The 19945-nt window shown below is 40.1% G+C and overlaps 1 protein-coding gene across 3 annotated transcripts; it reads right to left on the reverse strand.

Moving 5' to 3' along the window:
- Nucleotides 1-8997: 8997 nt before the first annotated feature.
- Nucleotides 8998-19921, reverse strand: SLU7 (SLU7 homolog, splicing factor). 3 transcript variants are annotated; one of them, XM_048319955.1, is made up of 16 exons: nt 19865-19921; nt 19295-19471; nt 18523-18676; nt 18184-18264; nt 17448-17612; nt 17236-17301; nt 15645-15692; nt 15015-15146; nt 14632-14729; nt 13183-13250; nt 12844-12983; nt 11905-12066; nt 11369-11473; nt 11108-11182; nt 10748-10852; nt 8998-9849 (listed from the first exon to the last, which is right to left on the reverse strand). In XM_048319955.1, the coding sequence occupies exons 2-16, from the start codon at nt 19456-19458 to the stop codon at nt 9670-9672; spliced, it is 1743 nt and encodes a 580-aa protein (XP_048175912.1). In that variant the 5' UTR covers nt 19459-19471; nt 19865-19921; the 3' UTR covers nt 8998-9669. The 3 variants fall into 3 exon arrangements, with proteins under 3 accessions (XP_048175912.1, XP_048175911.1, XP_048175913.1); XM_048319954.1 differs by lacking the exon at nt 19865-19921 and adding an exon at nt 19653-19858; XM_048319956.1 differs by lacking the exons at nt 15645-15692; nt 19865-19921 and adding an exon at nt 19653-19858.
- Between the last annotated feature and the right edge of the window lie 24 nt (nt 19922-19945).

Genomic DNA, 19945 nt, shown 5'->3' on the forward strand with positions numbered 1-19945 from the left:
TAACTTGAGGGTGCTGAAAGACTCTGTGAGGTGCAGAGTGTCAGCAGATTGCCTGAAAATTTGCAAAACTGCAAAGCCTTGGGAAAATAGCCCTGTCACCACAGTGTCACCAAACATGAGCTCTAAACCAGTGGAAATTTTAACAGTAACTTCCACTAATACACAGCACTGTGGGTGTGATAATAGCATTCAGTAATTATAAAATTATTCCCAGCTATAAATCACATTTTCCAAATGCTCCTCCTCACTTATAAACCATTTGCCTTGTAAAGAAGTTATTAAATGTTTCATATGGTCTGCAGCTCTAGTGGTGTGTGTCTCACAGTGGCAAATTTTTCCAAGACTGGATTCCTGGAGGGCTCTGCACTTACACTCACATATGGAACACTGAGCAGAGCTAAGATGGAGCAGGTGGGAGCTCCTCTAGGGCCCCAACTGTCACAGTAAATCCATGTGTCACAAGTATTAGCAATTAAACCTTCCCACTGCCTTCACATGAAGTACTGTAGATTTGGGCTGAATAATTGCCTTTTGCTCTATCCTTGGATTCAATCACAGGGTAAGATGTTTAACGACTAATAACAATTGAACAAGATGTGATGGGACACCCCCAAAAAGAGAATTTAATTGCTCATGGCAATTAAAAACACTGGAACACATTAGTGTCAGACAACATGACAGAATCAAGGCAAAAACCTCACCCCTGTACCAGCCATGAGTGCTCTACCATCCATCACCACAAGGAAATAACCAAAGTATTCTCAGGATATTTACAAATCACAAAGTTTGCTTAGTTTTGCAATTGATAAGCTTATGGTAACAATAATAAACAGGGCCAAGAGTTAAAATAAACAAGGGATTTTATAAGAACAAAATAGCTGATGTTCATTTTACTTGTCCTTTGGTACCTAAACTTTTAGAGTACATTGACGTGTTTGCAAACTTTTCTTCACACCCAGAAATATTGATATACACAGTGACTTCTTAATTGAAAGCTAGGACTTTCAGGGGAGCCTTGAATTTTTACAGCTGTTGCTTTCAGAGATGCATAAAATCTCATTACACCCCTGATAACCATGTCAGTGGTTGCCATCAGCATGACTTTCATTTCCGAGCACTGCCACAGTCACCACACAAAACTGCTTGAGAGTAGAAAAGCAATAACTAGGATTATAGGCCAAAGTTTGCATCTCAATGCTACTTTACAGATTTGCTGCCTAATCTATACTGTGCTGGGATGTGTCCTGCACTCATGTGCTGCTCCTGAAGGCAGGAACTTACAATTCTGGGTAAAACCTGCAAACATCAATGATCAACACAACCAGGTGAGATGTCTGCTCCCCATTCACTGGCACCCCACATTCTGCCACTGCCCCTTTACTGCCAGTGGACAGTGCCAACACCACAGAAATACATACAGGCAGCAGGGACAGCAGAGAAACTCAACATTAAAATAATTTCTCATGGCTGTGACTGACTCTTCTCTCAAAGAGCCCCAAATACACCAAAACAACTATTGAACCCCATCAGGCAGAATAAAGTAAACCCCAGTGAGAAGCTGCGGGCAGGGCTGGCCAATCCCCCTGAGCCCTGCGGGGCTGTTCCCAGCATTCCGCCTTCCGAGCTTTTTTTACCAGGTGTTGGAAAGTGCAGTCCCAAGGGGAAACAACACAAATAGAAAATGTTGCCCATAAACCCTCCCTTCAGCCAGAGGGCTGTTACTTCTCAGGGTTATTTTCATTCCTTGGCATCAGCTGCGATACAGATGACTGTGCAGTTACTTGCTGCAGAACTAGGTCAGTGGCAGCACTGGTATCAAGGAAAACTAAGAGTCCTGGGGTTTAGCCACCAAAACCATCCAAGTAACAACAGCCTAATGGACAAATAATATCTCTGAGAGATCTCATCAACCCCAGACTTCACAGACGTGACTGCCCTACCTAGTGACCATACCAGGGCAGAGGACTAAGGCAGTGTCACTACAGACACTTACTATTTTTTCACTAGAAACCAATAATTCCTACAGGAGTTAATCCTTCTTCATGACCTTACAACAAACATAACCAGCTTTTTTTTTTTTTGTTACATTGCCTATTATCTAGTTAATTGGTAATAGTTTATAGAAGAAAGGTTAACAAAGTCTCTATTGTTCTAAGTCATCCTGGTGTTCCATGGATCAAAGACAGGTCCCCGTGTTTCTTCAGTCTCCGGTTTAATAAAAAATGTTCTGCAGCCAACGCAACGCAGAGGTTTCCTTTCCTCATGCTTCTTCCAAGGCTGGTTTCCCAATTCGCAGCACTACAAGCAGTTGCAAGGAACAGGGTTTTTGGCTGCAGCATGGAGCAGAAGGAAGCAGCTATGTGCTGGGGAAAGCACACTTGCCAAAAACTACCTTAATTTGATACGGCTGCTTTTAGTCATGTGAATCTTCACTAGGAGTTTTGACTGAGTAAGGTTACATGATTTGTCCCTGGTAAAATAAGTATATAAAAGTAGATCTTTAGGTGGGAAAAATCAAATCATATCTGGAAGCCTCATTAGAAAAGTAAACAGATATTTAGCCAACCAAATTTTGTTTTTTCCATCTGAAACCATGTTGTGAGCACATTTAAGTAGTACACCAGCAGTGTCTGGGCTCTTTGAACCCAAAGGAAAATCTTCAGAGAACATCCTGTCACACAGCACTGGGACATCTTCACTTTCTGATTCAAGGGGCAGTACCAGACTGGATATGTGGTTTTAGTTAATTTCACTGTTTAATATCGTTTCTCAAAGCAGCTGAACTTCATTTCCTATGGCTCATAGATCACCAGTTATCCCTGGGCCTCAGAGCAGAATCTGCTCAAGCCATTTAAATGGAAATGAGTCAGAGCTGCTGCTGGAAGGGGAGAGATTGCCTTTATGTCATCTCTCCCCTGTCCACTACACCAGCCTTGCTACATCTCTAATACTCGAACGCTGCTGATTTATTGAGCTGAAAGAGTTAACGGAGGAACTGGGTGAATGTTAAGCCAATGTCAGGAGAAAGAAGAGAGAAGAGAGAGAAGGATGCTGCTGAGCTTCCTTCAACATGAAAAGGAGCGTGGGCATGAAACATAAAAAGCATTAGGGCCTGTCCCTCTAACCTGGGATCCCTTGATCTCATTGCAGAGGTGTATGCCTGGAACACAGATGTGTATCCAGCACTCTGCCATCAAACAGAGATTTACCAGAAATCTCCCTTGAGTCTGATAATGATTCCACACAAATCAATGGCAAGACTTTTTCTTTAAATGAGAGAGCCTTCAAAAAAGAGTCAGGGCATTTTGCTCGGGGAATGTGTCATTCATCAGAAGCTGTACGCTTTCATTTCCCCAGATATTCATAAAACCAGAATATAAACACAACTTGTCACTACATTAAAAAAAATGTGTTCAGGAACCACACTTGCAGCCAGGTATTAAAAGAGTAGCATAGAGTGCAAATAAACAGCTCCCATAGGAAGAGCGATCTGTTTGCTTCTTTAACCAGAGTAAAATGCCAGAGAAGTAAGAAGAGAGGGACATCATGGTTCCTCTGGGTCAAGGGTCCAGCTGAAGAGCAGCAATGCCAGCTGCTGCCTGCTTTTGTCATCACGTATGCTCTGCTCTCCTCTGCACTTAGAAAAACAAGGTCCAAGGGGGGCTCCTGGCAGGCTGTCACTCCAGTTACAGAGCAAGGCAGCAGCTGACTCTCTGCTTTCCCTCACAACACTCCAGCACAACGGGGGCATTGTTACAGGAGGCTAAATAAATCATGTGGTCATTAGATGTCAAAGAAAAAGGAGCATTACACAATTAAGTTCCAGGTACAAAGCAAGGCAGCTTTGCCATAGTCCCAGATAAACCAAGGTACAGCAATGAAGCTGCAGCCCAGCAGTGGGGGGCACTTGAGGCAAAAATTACTGGGAGACAACAGAGATACAGAACATGAAGGTCTGAGTTTTGAGGACAGACTAATTCAGAATAATGACTGACAACAGATGTTTCTTTCTTGTGTGCTTTTGTTTTCTGCAATGGAGCTTTTAAATGTATAGACCCAACAGGATCCGAACAATGTCTATGCAATGTAGACTCTGGTTATGGACTCCTCATCCTGGAAGTGTTCAAGGCCAAGGCTGGACACAATCGGAGTAACTTGGTCTAGTGGAAGGTGTCCCTGCTCAGGGTAGACTGGGTGAAGCTGGATATCTTTAAGGTCCCTTCCAACCCAAACCATCCTGTGATTCTATCAATGTAGCATTTGAAAAAAAAAAAAATCAGGCTATCTCCCAATGCAACTTGAGCACATATTATTTTCACAAGTAAAAGCAGTATTATTCTAATAATCAAACACTAAAAAGGGTCTCAGAGCGCTCCAAGCAAACCTGGCTCATTAATAACAGAACATTCAGATGTGGTGTTAGTTTGGCCAGGAGTCTGGAAGTGCCAGTTAACCACTGAAATTCTGGAGTTCCCCTGAACTTCAGAAGGCATTGGGATGAGAGAATGATATCAAAGCCATTTTACGTTTAATATTTTTAGGAAGCTGTACTAGTTTGAAAACAAACCAGTGGGAGGCACCAAGTCAGAATAACAATTTAATGGGGAAATTAAAGAAAAGGAAAAAAACTAAAAGAAAACACTAGTTCAAACTGACAGAGTCAAGATACAACCTGAGTCCTTGTTAGGCAGGGTGGTGGTAGCAGTCTGGTAGAAGGGTGGCTGCAGTCCTCTGAAGCGCTGATCCTGTAGAAAAGGGTCTGCTCTTCCTCAGAAAGTCCAGTGGTGGCTGTGTAGTTCCTGTCCTCTGGAAATCCAGTGGAAAGGGTTGTCTCTGGTGTTCAGAGTCTCAGATTATATCCACGATGGGATGCTTGGTTCCTCCCTCTGGGTGGAGCATCTCACAATGGGGTAATGAGTCATGAGGCCAAGTGTTGATTAGGCTCATTAACAGAAGATAGTCCAGAGGGAGTTATCTCTGAGTCAGGCGGCAGGACAATGATGGGCAATTAAAAGAAAGATAGTCTGGGGGGAGAAGGCAAGGAAACACTGCCCCACCTGGTTTCAACGGCTCATGAGGATGGTGATAGAATACACTGCAACCCAGGACAGAAGCACATATTTTCTTTTCTATGAAACATTCATGCTAATAAGAACCTTATCCTGCAAGCCATGCACAATGGAAATTTCTGAACAGCTTTTGCAAGAGTTTTCACTATGGAAAAAAACTCAGGAACAAATTTCAAGATGCTTTTCATGTGGTAAAGTTGCAAATTATTAACACAAAACAGGAAGCACACAAGGTGTCAGTTCTGAAAGTCCTGTGAGGGGATATACAAGATGCTACAACTGAGCTCTGCTTTTCAAATTTGATTTTATATACGTTAAAAGAAGCCATTTTACTAGATACACCATGTGAAATTCTATTAGTCTCATCTAATGATGACAATTGACTTACAAACCTGGAAAAAGTTTATTTTTTGTTTAATATGTGCAAAATCCTTTTGTTTTACCATTCTGTTTTATATAATTTAAGCAAAATTACTCGCAATACATATATTTATATATATAAAGGTGCTTTGAACTCAACACTTCTCAGACACAGAGCTGAGGAAATCTCCTCAATGGACAGATTTGGGGCTATACAGCTACTTATCCACTTCCATGCAGTAAGTTAAGGGCAAAAGGGAGCAAGTTGGTTATTTCCAATTCTCTGCTCTATTGACCAGAGCAGATATCCCGTGTTAGGTAACTGTGCCCAAGGCGAGCTTTGTGGGCATTGGCAGGGTCACTTCATGTTATGGCTGCAGATTCTTAAGCCCAAGAGACCCGAAAGTACCATGAGTAAGCTCAAATTCCATTGGTGTGTTAGAAGAGGTTCTACTGAGCTTCCCAAACCCCCTCCCCCCCCCCCCCACCCAAGACACCTCTGAAATACCATCAAAGCAATTCCACAGACCATGCTGCTTAACACGGACATGGGATGGAGGTGTCTCCTCTGTGCTGGTGCTTGGGATCTGATGTGGGGGAAGGAGAGCAGCTGGTGCCAAAGGAAGGGCAGGGAGGGACCGAGACATCTCAGAGTCGCTTAGAGTGCTTAGAAGTACATCCATGTACTTCAAAGCTTGGCTCTGGTTCTGCATCTGTCGGATCCATGGGCTGTTCAGCCCTTGCTGGGAAGCATCACATGGCAGAAGCATTAGCTGAGCTTCCCGAGAAAGAGATGCTGCTTATGGAGAAAGTCAGAGTGTCCAGTTAATCAACTTACTTCAGCCAAGGGTTTGTAGGGAATTCTCATGTGATTGGAACTAGAAACTCAAAATTTTGCACCAGTAGAAGCATGAGAGACATGAACCTTGCCAGCCAAGATCTGCCTGGAACTGCTTTTTGGCATTGTCCATCACACACATCTTCAGTTTGACAAATGAATCAGTTAAGCAAGAATTGCTTCAAATCTTATCAGAAATCACTTTTTCAGCTCATCTACAAAAAAATTGAAAGTACAGGAGTTTTGTGCCAATTCCCCCCCAAATTAACTCCTTTTTCCCCCCAAGGTATTCAAAACCATCAAAGAATGACAAAACTGTGTACATGGGTGGCAGTGTAACCAACAGCCAGTAACTTGGCAAGGGCTGCAAAACACTCCTGAAAGAGGGACACTTTTTTTAGGTGGTTAACTCCCGCGAAGGCCTCCTAGCAGTGCTGGAGGCAGCTAAAGCAGCAAACACCATGAGGACAGAACTCTTACCCCTCTGATCATACAATTAAATTGTCTTGGAGTATCTACAAATGGTCTCCAGCAGCAGGGACAGGTGAAGGAACAGGAAGAGGGAGGCAGAGACAGGAGCAAACTGTATACCTGCCATAAGAACAACCACACTAGGCCTGGATTAGACAGAAGTGTGTCTGATCTTAAGCTGGAAGGACCCTTGAATGTATAAATTCCTCAGCAATGGGGGCTACGGGCGATTGTGGGGATCAGCCCAGCCTGGATGAACAAGCATTCCTGACACAAGCCAAGCTATTCTGGGCTGGAGAGCTCAACAGGGCAGGTTGGAGAACTGAGACACTGGTCATTTCTCAGGACAATTTTGACAGTGTCAGTAACTTAAAATTGCAAATGCTTGGGTTTCTGCAACATATGGTGAAAAGTAATTCTTGAGTCTTCTACAAATAGGCCTGTAAAAATGGCTTGTGATATTTTAGATACCAGAAAATTTAACTATAGCAATAAATATGCAGCCTGGTGTGACCACTACAAAGGCAGAAGAGCAGACCCCAGCAATCAGATTCATGGTGATCAGTCACAGAAGTCTGACAAACCCTGGGGTCAAACCTTTACGTTTTACAGGCTCTCTCAGATAGTAAAATACTTTTTGAGGTGAGTTTTGTGACAATCTAAACCATTCATTTCACAATCCATGGAAAGGTTGTTGACAATCTAAAAATATTTATAATTTTATATTACTAACATTTTTCCATACAAAAAGCCCTTGCTGATTTATATTGATTATCATAAAAATTATTAGCATGAAATATTTGCTTCAAAGCAGGACTGATATTTTATGAGTATATATGCATAATTACTCCTGGGCAGGTGAAGAGCAAAATGGTATTTTTTAATTCTGACCATACTCCTTTCCTGTTCTTGGAGAAGACCGTATAGTAACTGGGGCAAGTGCAGAAAAGTTCATGAGCCAAGAAATAATCTTACATAGCTCCATGCATGGAATGCTGCACCAAGAATAAACACCCAAAGAAGAGAGATGTCATTTCATATTCGTGATGAAAACCAGGCATGTCTGTTTATTCCTGAAACGTTCTGAGTGTATCAGCATTGCTTCACATTTCCTGCTATTTTTTCTGACAAATGTTTATCCATCTGACTGGAGTATTCTAGCTGAAAATGTATGCATGCGATTTTTTAAAACCATCAGATAAACGTTGCAACTGTTTGAGAACAAGTTTCAGGATAACACACTGTCCTCTCACAGTTAAAAATAATAACCTGTCAATCCTTTATGAAACAGGAGCCCTTTTCCTTTACAGTTCAGACTGAAGACCTGGCAAGGATCAACTATTGCCCCAGGTGCTCGGGTTTGACTCATTGATGAAATCCAAGTATTCTGAATTTAGGACTGAATTTAAATCCCTGAACAAGTACTTTGCATAAATTCAGTAGAAACTCGATGTATTAAAGTTTCCATGCAGTCAATCCACAGTTTACAAAGTTAGTGTTGAAATTTCCTTTGTGTTATTTCCTGTTTTATTTCTGAATTACCTCCTTTATAAAGAATTAAATCTTTCAGACTGACCTTTCTTTAGACTAAACTGCAGCTTTGAGAAAGGTATCTAACTAGCTCAAGGAACCCTTCTGACAGCTCCTCTTCCCTCAAATTTGGCATTGACCAAGCCAACAGCAGTTGCAGTGGGAGGCATGCTGGCACAACCTCGGGTGCTACAGCCCTAAGAAGAGCATCTCACAGTTCAAATCAGCTAATTCAGTTTGCTTTTACTGTGTGCCAGAGGATCTGTCACACAGTAAATACTCAAAATTTTAATCACCAGTGAGAATATCACATATAATATTAATACAGAACGACATTGCAGACCAGTGCAGAATTGCCATCATTCGCTACGTGCGCCAAATCAAAACATTCAGTCCTCAAAGCGTCCGTGAAATCACACACTTAAAGGTATGTTTTCTATACGTAATTATTTGTGGAAAAGAGCAGTTTTTCCTTGGAAAGACAGTTTAAGCCCCAACAGAAGTAATTCCCAAACTTTCCAACTCTAAAGTCATGCTGTACAGTTTTTTACCCAGTTCTTCAACTTTTAATAGTTAAAAACTATTAAACTGGGAAAACTCCCAGTTTAAGGACTAATATTGCCAAACCAAAGCAGATGCTGCTTCATGTTCTCACGAGGGATTAGAGCCTGACACTTCATGTCATACCAAACAGGATACTGTTATCAAAAGGAAACCAAAGAACTCAGATCTTTGCAATTGAAATTTATATGGAAATACATCTGAAGGAACAACTGGAATTTAAAAGCTCTACAGTCAGCTTCTCCTAACCCTTTCATTTAAAAGACTAGACAGCACTTAAGATCTCTATATTATTTTAACCAGTACAGAGCAATCAATTTTTACATTTCCAAAGAAGTTACTACAAAGTGATCAAGAAACTATTCTTTTAAAGTCATGAGACAAGCTTTTACAAGTAAGAAGCTCTAGTAGTTGTATCAATTTTCTGTCAACAATTTTTGTTCTATACTGACACCTGCTGACCATTTCTTCTGACTAGTCAGTTTTATTGTATCACAACTTTATGCATGTATCAGTTGGCCAAATAAACCTAGTATTTTAGTCAGATCTCTTCTCCTTCAAGAATTTACAGAGTAGGTGTATGTATTTTATCTATCCATATGTTATATATATGTGTGTGTACTTATGTGCCTGTACTTGTATACATACACACGCATTTACAAAACCCCTGTTAAGTACTGGACTGCTCATGTCTGCTGAAAGAAGTTTTCCAAACTTCTCTGGAGCAAAAAAGGTTTCTGCCTTTTCTGCCATTTTAGACACATGCAAGGGAATCAAGTCTCTAGAGAGTTGTAAACAGCATGAAAAAAGCCTCGTGTACTAGGATGATGTTCTCTGTGACTACTGCCCAAGAAAAGAGGCCATGGGGTCATCAGGTCTCTGCCGTTTCATTCTGTAGGCCTCCATTTCCTCTTCTGTTGGCTCCCTTGGTTCATACTGGCTGTTGTACGGTCTTTTCCTCTCATCTAGCTGCATGATTTCTTTGACATGGAGAAGTCGAGCCTCTTCTGCATTTAGTGCCTGAAATGAGAGCAAAGGGAATCAAAAATTCTACAATGAAAGTTAAACAAAAAAACCCCTACAATGAAGGTTTGTCTTAGACTCTTGTATGATGAACAAGGAGCAAGCACAAGGGTGGGATAAGTAATGCACATCTGTCTGCCCCCCCCCAGCACATTTCACTTAATGCTCATTTTTTAGTATTTAACATAAAATGCTATTTAGTAAACAAGACACTTTAATCTCCTTCCAAATGTCAAAATCAAGTAAGAAACTCGTAGGATTTACCTGAAATATAGATCTAGCAAGTACGAATGAGTTGTTTTTGTTATATATTTGGGGTTTTAATTTTTAAATGCTTTGTGTTATCTCATTCCTCAAACTACTATTGTTGCTACTGGAAAAGAATTTGCATTTGTACCCTGCTTTAATTAACCATGGTTTCAACAGGTTTCTTCTCTGAGCAGCCCAAGGCAGGCTGCTGTGCCCAGGGGAGCATGCTGCTGCTGAACAGTGGATGGCTTGGGGCATGGATTTACTACATCAACCATCAGACTGGGCCAAGCCTGGGATACCAAGTGATAAGTTAAGATTTAACAGTGCCTTTGATCTCTCCATCTTTCTTCAATACACAAATCATTGTGTTTTGCAATGTCTTTTATAGACCTACAGGTGTAATAGATGCCTAGACAGGAAATGTTCTAAGTCATCTAAATTAAGTCTTCCAAAACTAAATATTTATTGAATTTTTGCCTGAGGAGTAGGGGATGTACTTTAGAACATCTAACAGCATTTAAAATTTGATTTAGCTTAAATTTAGCATCAAAGTGTCCCATGGTATATCACCAAGATAAAGAATTGATACTGTAAAATATGTCATGTTCCTTTTGCCACAAAGCCACTGAAGATTTTAGTACACCTTTTTTAGTTTTTCTTGCTTCTTTTTCTCTTCACCCTCACTGTCAGAATTTGAGCTCTTCTTGTGCTTCTTCTTTTTCTTCTCCTTCTGTTTCTCTTGGTGGATCTGTAAGGTCGGAAACAAGTTACTGTTAAGATTCAACATGCCAACATTAATAATGCCCAAACCACTAAATCCAAACTTCTATTAATGCTACTTGAGAGCTTAGTTTTCAATGGAGATGTTAATGCTTTAAGAATGCAGTCTAATAATTTTCAGGCTTATTCTGACTCTACACAATTTTGTAGTTAGACAGATCTTTTAATCTCTTAAAACGCTGAGGAGAAATATCTGTCTTCCCGAGAAAGGGAAACAGCCTACCTCCATCAGTGTTTTGGGTTTTGTCATGTGTTCTTCCTCCCCAGGCTGCTCTTCCATTAAACTTGCTCCTGTATTCTATACAACAGACAAGAACAAGGATATACTGTTACTGAGCACATTTGAAAGCAGGACGACCAAAAAAAAAAATCCCAAAAATCCCTGAAAAACCAACCCCCCACAAAAAGCAAAAGTCTAAACCTTAAGTAAGGAATAAGAATGACTTTTAGCTCTTTCTACATGAATAAACAAGAGAATACTTACAGCAATTTCTTTCCCAGCTTCTCCTGTACAGTAGGAGTATTTGACAAAGGAGTGGCAGCACTTGTAACCCCACTTGCCTTCTTTCCAGTACGAACCCCAAATGCACTGCAAGAGAACACACCACACAGTCACTCCTGTAAGAGGCAGGCTGAAATTTACACCTGAGCTGATATCCTGGTAAGTAAATTACTCAAAAAGTCCAAAAGGAAGCTAAGAGAAATACTTTTGCTATTTTACATGAGCCTTACAGGTACCCTGTCAAAAAAGAGAACCACAACAGGATGTGGTCAACTCATATTCAAAGTGGAAGGCAAATACAGTAACTTCCCCTTTAGTTTAAGATTGCCATGGCAACTCTTCAAATTCACATCACAACTATGACAACTTGAAGTCTCTCCTTAGCAGAAAAGGGAGAGCGTCACATTGAGACAGAAGAAATATATTTTCTGTTTTAATTATATTGTACTGCATCTTAATATACCTCCAGTTGGATGGTATTTCATTTTTTAAAAATTTTAACATAACCTTGGACTTACTGTATGGTTGTTGATCTTCACATCCTCTTCATACTTAGAACAAGCAATAGCTTTCTCCTGTCCTTTGATGACTGTTCCATGCCTAGAATACTCCACATAATCTTCTGTTTGAGCTAACAGCAGTTCAGCTGGGGGGGCATCTAAATGTTCTTGTCCTCCATACTGAAATGCAAATAGAAATTATGTAATAGTTTTGAAAAAAAACTACCTTTTATGTAGTTAAGCAAATATTTCAAAAACAGCACCTTTGGTACCTTATGAAGAAGGCACAAAAGTGGATAGAGAGAGTTTAATCTTTAGTGATGAGTTAAGACAGAAATACATCATCTCCTATGGCCACTGTGGTGTCTTTCGGTGCTTAGTTTTTTGGGGTTTTTTGTGATTTTTTGGTGTGTTTTTTGTTTGTTTGTTTTTGTTTTGTTTTATGCCTGGAAAATGAAAACAATGATACTTCTCACTTAAAGCAGGAAAACTTTTCAGACCAAACCAAAGAGCTCTGGTACAACCAGAGCAGTATTTCCTGTCCCCCTCCAAACCTGAATGTTGACATGGTTAGAATCTAAATGGATTACTTCGTTCTTTTTCAGTTGTCCAAGAAACAAGTTGCAAAATATAAAATAAATATTTATCTAGAAGACTGCACCCAAAACTTGAGCCAGAAGGAAATTCAGATTTCTTCAGTGGAGAAATTCTGACAATTAAGGGAAGAGTTCCCAATAATATAAAGAAATACCAGCAGACCTTTGAAGGTCCCTATACTAAATAATAAAATTCAACAGTTAATGAGATAGTGTGTATAAATATAAAAATATTTTTAAGTCTAAGCTGCTGAGAACAGCTGATGCCCTCTCACATAGGATTAGTAATCTTATCTGTTACCCAAGACCCAGACTTCAAACTCAACAGAATTCCTATTAAATAAACCCAAATGCCTATTACCTTCTCTAGGATGCTTTCTTTCTGCTGCGCCTTGAAATCTTCTTTTTTCACTTTGAAGGATTTATAAAGGAGCTCTAATTTTGTAGGGTCTGCTTGAAGATGAACTTCAGAGCCTTTGTCATAAGCCTCCCAGGCAAACACTGTGTACACAAGAGGTTTCACTCAATACTTATTCTAAAACTGACGTACACATTCAAATTACATCCTTTAATTCTGAAGCAATTTGAAAGAAGTCCTCAATCTATAAAGGTTTATTTCTCTTTTGCAAGAAAGCAGCATTGTTAAATATTTTAATATGCCAATTTCCTTCAAAAAACCCCAAAATCAAACCCCACTTACACTGAGTCTGTGCCATTGAGATGGTATCGCCTGTGTAGCGAACAAAGTTGTCACCTGCATAACCAACTCTGCAGAGAAGAACACAATTCTTAGCATTTGTAATGTGATTTCCTCTTAAATACAAACATAGAATTGCAACAGGTAAGTAAAAATTCTCTTGTGTACTAAGAGTTAAGAACAGAAAGAGAAGAAAGTGCATTCAACTCAATACATGAAATGAAAACCTACACTCACTGCAAAGCCATGAAAGCATTAGGCAGCCACTCAAAAACCATGATTTCTGTGTTTACAGGGACACATGACACAGACCTGGAGTTCTGTCTGAGATGCCAAGCACTGTAACTTGGATCTAGTTACACAATAAATATGCATAAACAGTCTGTGATATTCCAGCACAGCGATTCTCACTTCTGGATTTGTGACTCTTCAATCCAGACCCACCATATTTGGCCAAGTTAAATAAAGCCTGGGACAGCTTTATTGCGCTCAGTAAAGCTGAGATACTTGTGCATGGCCCTTGAAGAGATGAACAGTCGGTACATGAAACACACGCTGAAGATCAAATAATGCTAGCAATCCAATTACCCACTCTTTCATCTTCCCAAAGCCACTCTGAAAAATTTACAGCCTGTAAAGCTGTGGCAGAAACTTAAGAGTCAACATAGGTCAAATTATGACTTGAGAGAGAAGCAAAAGCATCTGCATCTAAAAAAAGAACTGACTGGCATTACTCTAGCTGGGGGCAAGGAGAGGTGGAAAGAGCATTATTTGCAATCATTTAGGCACTGCCATTCTATTTTAGGCAGTAAGCTAATCCAATTACTGTTGTCTGAATACATGTTTTACTCACAGCCTGTCTGCTCTGTATGTTCCCAGCACAACACAGGTCGAGTGTCTGACTCGGGGTTTAAGGGAGACAGCTGAGTGTGCAGCCAAAAGCCAGCCTATGGCACCTTTGATTAAGCTATCTAGACAATGCCAAAGCTTTCACACTTTTTCTATGCAGAATCCACTAATATAGAAGGAGATCTTACTCCTAATTCAAATATTTTATTAGGTCACACCACAAACACACCATGCCAGTCTCCAGAACCAAGAAACACGGGAAAAAGTTTAAGATTTGGTTACGGAAATACGTTACATAAATATACTTATTATTTATAGGCATCACCTCCAGATGCAGCAGTGTCCTAGCCCTTGTACAGATAATTACACAAAACCATGGTCCACACATCCCTGAAGATTAAGGGTCAGTCCGTATCACAAAAATACCACTTTTATATACTAAACTAAAAGGTGCTGCTAAATAAAACAGTTTTCTTCCACGTTTACTACTATGTGTATACACTAGAGATTAATTAGCTAAAGGACATACAGGTAAAAGAAAACTATTAATCTCATTTTTAAGAGTTTTGTTGGATATACAAGCATGACCTCATTTTAACTTACTCATCTGGATTCTTGCCTGTGTTGGCATAAGGGTTCTCCCTCATTGCTCTTGTTTTGGGATCATAATAAGCAGAGTTTGGATCTAGATTTCTCAAGTACTAGGGAAAAAAAACCCAACATAAAAGATACTTAATATTTATGATTTTAAAAGAACTGAGGTTACCCCTGCATCCCCCAGTTTAAATGTTTTAAAAAGTTCTATTTGTGCAAAAGGATGACCTTGATGAAGTCATAACAAGGGTGGGAACAGAACTGAGAACAGACCTTAACCTCCAAACCCCTAGACCAATAAAACAAAGTCATTAATAACTGAATGTATAATTTGTTGAAATTAACTCTCAAGAATACAGAAGAACAGAATCTGTACAGAATTCCTTACTCACTTTTGCAATATCTTCCCGAATACGTAAATTTCGGACTGTAATGCGTCTTTTAGAGTCAAAGTTCTGCCCAGGCATATCAATGTCATCTGCGTATTTGTCTTCATCTTCATCTTCACTGTTATGATCTCTTTCCTGAGGAGAAATGGAAAATTTATAACTAAAAGAGTTCCTTCATTCCGAGACATGTACAAGAATCTGATTTTAGTGGTTTCATTAAAATTCTGCAATCCCTGTAGTTATAAGGTGGCATAGTTTACCTCAGCTTAAGTGTGCTCTCAGGCTAATCTAACATTCAACACTTCAGAAATAGTCTTGTTAAAGAATTTTCACTTCCTTCTATGGAAATAGTTATCAAAACATAACTGTGATGATACTAAGAAAACAGTTATTTTGGTCAAAATATACCACATGTTAAAATCTAGTTATGTGCTTGCATCTCTAAGGTTTGACAACACATAGGAATTAAAACAAAAAGCCTCTTTATGAAATCCAGCAACCCCTGCCCAAAAGAAGAGGCAGACACTGGCATGGACACAACATTCAAACCCCTGTGCCACCTCTGTTTTGCTGTTCCACTAACTACAGGTTCCTTCTTTGCCCATGGTGTGATGCAGTGGGTAATCATCTTACTGTCTGTGAATTTGATTCCTCTTCTCCCCACTGGTGTCTTGGGGAGTTCTGCAGCAAACAAAGAGCACATCAGCAGAGAAGACAAGACAGTGGAAAAAGGCAAGATGGCAGGGATACAAAGGGCAATCAAAGCAGAGCTTCATGCTGGGTACAAAATACAATTTACCAATGGCTCCAAAGGCAGAAACACTGCTACATAACATTATAGGAAAAAGCTCTTAGCTCTCTCTGTGACAGACACATGTTGGAGAACTTTTCACTGTATTCCTAACTAAATTTCCAATTCTTTGCAAGAACAGCAAATTCTAAAACTGTTGGTGTTATTTAGAGCTTGTTAAGCCTTTGAACACTGAGGATTTAGACTATAACATTTCATATCATGTAAATAGAACCAAGTTTCAACTCTGAAAGCTTAAAAAAGAATTAAGGAGATATATATTCAAGAATTTAGTCAGGATTTACAGGAATACTAAGCATGAATCAGAAGGCAGAATTGAAGTTCGACAAACACAGCCAGATTTCATGTTTTTAACCTGCTTAGTCTTTAACTGAAAAACACTTGCAGCAGTAAAGATGGGAACAACTGTGAGCCCTGGAACATGGACCAGCAACTGGCCAGCACTGACTATGCAAATCAGTCTAAGTCCTCTCCCTCAGAGACATTTCTTAAGTTTCAAACACACTTTTCTTCTTACAGTTCCATTCTACAGTAAGTATAGAGAAGCCAACAGTGTTTGCTTCACAAAACAGACATGAAAAGAGGAGGAATCTCTTCTATTGGGAAGGTTAAAGCACTGTAGTTCGGGCTGGGTGGCAGATCGAGCTCACTGTGCCATCTAGTGACAACCTGCGAGGGGACAGCACAGCCTCTGGAAAACAGCCTCTGCAAGGAGGCTTTAAAAACACCCTCCTTCTGATCAGTAGCAGTCTCTATTTTTTCTCCATTTTGTAAACTTAGAATATAATCAGAAATGCCTTTTAAAACTAGAATTTCATATCAAAGATTATCAATATAATCTATAATCTAAGAGGAGCTTGCAGAACTTAGTGGAAGATGCAAACTCTACAGATATACACCAAAGGGAAATTCGTATCTCAGCCTTCAAATATCCAGAGATACTGCAAACAGTCAGAGCAGTGACTTAAGAACAAATTGGTTTATGATAAAGAAAACACCTCCCTATTCTAATTTATATTAATTAAGCATTACTAAATCAATGCACAGCCATGACCTCAGTGCTAGTCAGACCGTAACAATCTTTAAATACAAGAAACGCATTTCAGTATATGAAAAAAAATTACTACACGGAAAACAAGCTCTTCTGACCCAAAATTCCATGTCACTAATTTTAGCAATAATAATAACCACACAGAATTTCTGCTCATAAGTGGAACACAAAGCAATTCACATTTGACAGTAGATGCTTCAAGTGTGACACAGAACATGCTAGTGCTAGGAAAACCTTTAAATTACTGAAGGGCATAAAACCCAATAGCAGACCCTGTATAGAGAGTAAAAGAGTCAGAAAGCAGAAATTATGTTTTATATTTATTCAGCCTAAGCAAAAACAGAATAAGTAACTTTACATACCACTTGCTCCAGCTTCCCTGATGCCAACTCCTCCTGAAGCTTCTGGGCTTTCAGTGTACGTTTGGCCTGTGCAGCATGAAAATGCATTCGTTTAAATATTTCTTTTTAGCACCAGGTCTAATATCAACAGAGTACATTACAAGTGTCCCTCCTCCCAGCCCAGCCACACCAAACACTAACCCTCTCCCCAGTAAATCACAGCACCTACGTACCAAATCAACCTTGGAATATTCCTCAACAATTTTCATGTGCTCCTCTGGGTTATAACCATTCCACCGGTCTCGCTTCCCATCATAATCAAACATCAGCTGAGGCTGCACATGTTCATCTGGGGCAATATTCATGCCTGTGTATTTTGCTCCAACTTTCCTGGGTCTCTGAAAGAAAAAAAAAAAGACGGTTAGATCAGACCATTAGATTCCTCACTCACATATCCCTTTAAAAACACTATCAATCAAGCTCCTCTAAAGCAAATTAAATTCAGCACTGTAAGCCTGTGGATTGTAAATAAAGGCAAGTAGCTCTGCACTTTTACGTGCAGCACAACAGACCCCAAACTCCATACATTCTTATTCATATTTTCTACAATTAAGAAAGAAATTAAAACAGCTTCTGGTGGTGGCTTCTAGCTGAGATGAAGCAGAAACTTGAGCACAGCAGCACTTGAGATAATGCAATTAACAAGAAAATAACATTTTCACCTATTATTTCAGATCTTATTACAAACATAATTTATGTATGACACACTGAATTGTATCACTTTTCCCCTTAATTTTTCCTACATAACAATTTCTTTAGAAATTTCTGGGCCATCTCTCACTGCTTGAAACATTTTTCGAAACAGCTTTTCCAAACCCAGTATTTCATCTATAGCCAGCTATTTTTCAGTAAGATTAAAATTCCTATGCCTTTCAAAGCCATTAAGACACAGACAAAAGTGAAGTTTACCTCCATGCAGTCTTTCTTCTTGTGTGTCAGTGCCCCGCAGTTCTCACAGGCTCCTTTGCGGTACCTCGTGGCCACAGCATGCTGAGAGGAAACACAATGGGCAGCACTGGGGACACTTTGGCAGATTTACAGAAGTGTTCCAAATAACAAGTTCATATTTTCAACACCACTCAAGTGTGTGTGCCCTCCCCAAAGCCCAAACACGTGTTTTGATTATAACCAGATACCGTGATTTGCCTGCTGAATAAAAATTCCTGCCCTCCTCAAAACCATATAACCATAAATCTCCTCACGTAATCAACCCAAATCTTTATTTCATGAGAAAAACATTTTGCATACCTCCTGAACTCCTCTTTTGTACCAATCTCCAGAGGAGTTATACTGTTTCTGCTTCTCTGGCTGAGGTCTCTGATGCTTTAGTGTGGGTCTTTTAGAAGGATCTATGTACCATGGTACTGAGGAAATGTACTGAGGAATATGAGGGTTGATATCTCTGTAAAAGATGTTGTGCAATGAATACATGGCATGGGGAAAAACACACAACAACCTAGTCTAACAAACAACCTTCACATTAAAGTTCAAGTGCTTTATGAGTGATAATAAATAAGGAAGTTGGTACAATGCACTGCAAAATAAATTCTCAATTTGATAAACACAGACTTTGAGATTTTGTTGCCATCTAATTCACCTAAACTCCTGACTCCAAATCAAATGGCTTATTCTGTGTAATGTTACTGAGCAAAAAACATAGCAACATTTCTCAGAAGCAACAAGCCCTGTAAAAGCAAGAGAGAGAGGCAACAGATGAGGTACAGAGTAAAAGACCCCCGTACTATGTTTTGCTCAGTTTTAAAATACCACTTGTAATTAGCTTAACAGATTGGACTTTTTAGCAGATCTCTCAATAGTTGACAGAAGGTAAACATTGAACCTACATTTTTCTAGAAAATATCTGATGACTGGAACGTTAAAAGACAAAGTTCAACTACTTACTTCTACAGCAATTCACACTGAAATCGTGCATTACCCTGACAGTTTTTCTGTAACCACAACAAGAAAAGACATTTTTACTCAGCAGCTTTAGAATAACCACAGATTTAGTAAAACTTACTTTCCTTCTTCATCCACTTCAGCAGGTGCATTTCCAAGTTTTCTCTGTTCTTCTAACTCTTTCTTTTTCCTCCAGTCTTCCCTCGTCATCTTCTTTGGTTCCTCCAGGCTCACATCATTTGCCCCTCCTGCAGGAGGGGTGTTCGCTACCGCACCTGAGGCCATTTTGGCTTTTTCCCTTAGCAGAAAAAAATTAGAACACAAAAAAAAAGAAGCTTTACAGATCAATACCCTCTAACATCACAGCTCTTCAACGTGATTTTGTGTCACTCAGTGAAATGAGTTAACTCCGTATTATGCATTCCTGACATACCTCTGTCCTGAAAAATAAGGCCCACTACCGAAAAAAACAAAATTACCTTATTGTTAACGTAGGACCTGGGCCTGCGCGTACCCCGGAAGAGACGAGAGAAAGACCGCAGGGAAGCAGCGCCAGGCTCGGGCCCAAGCCCAGACCCGAGCGGGGGACGCCAGCACTTGCTTGAAGCCTGCAGTAGCCACCCTCTCGGATCCTGAGTCGCGGTCCCGATCCCGTTCCCGAATCCTGCCCCGTTCCCTCACCCCTGTTTACCTGCCGGCCCGCAGCACCGCTCCACAATGCCCCGCGGCTCCGCTCACTTCCGGGGCGGAGCCGCTTCCCCCTGCCCGCCCC

This window comes from Corvus hawaiiensis, chromosome 15 (genome assembly GCF_020740725.1).
Source record: "Corvus hawaiiensis isolate bCorHaw1 chromosome 15, bCorHaw1.pri.cur, whole genome shotgun sequence".
NCBI classification, from domain to species: domain Eukaryota; kingdom Metazoa; phylum Chordata; class Aves; order Passeriformes; family Corvidae; genus Corvus; species Corvus hawaiiensis.

Coding starts and splice junctions, on each gene's coding strand:
- SLU7 (XM_048319955.1), bottom strand. CDS start 19,458: ATGGCCTCAGGTGCGGTAGCGAACACCCCTCCTGCAGGAGGGGCAAAT. Junction 15,693..17,235: donor CAGGGAAGCTGGAGCAAGTG/GTATGTAAAGTT, acceptor TGTTTGCTGCAG/AACTCCCCAAGACACCAGTG. Junction 12,984..13,182: donor CTCAATGGCACAGACTCAGT/GTAAGTGGGGTT, acceptor TTGTGTACACAG/TGTTTGCCTGGGAGGCTTAT.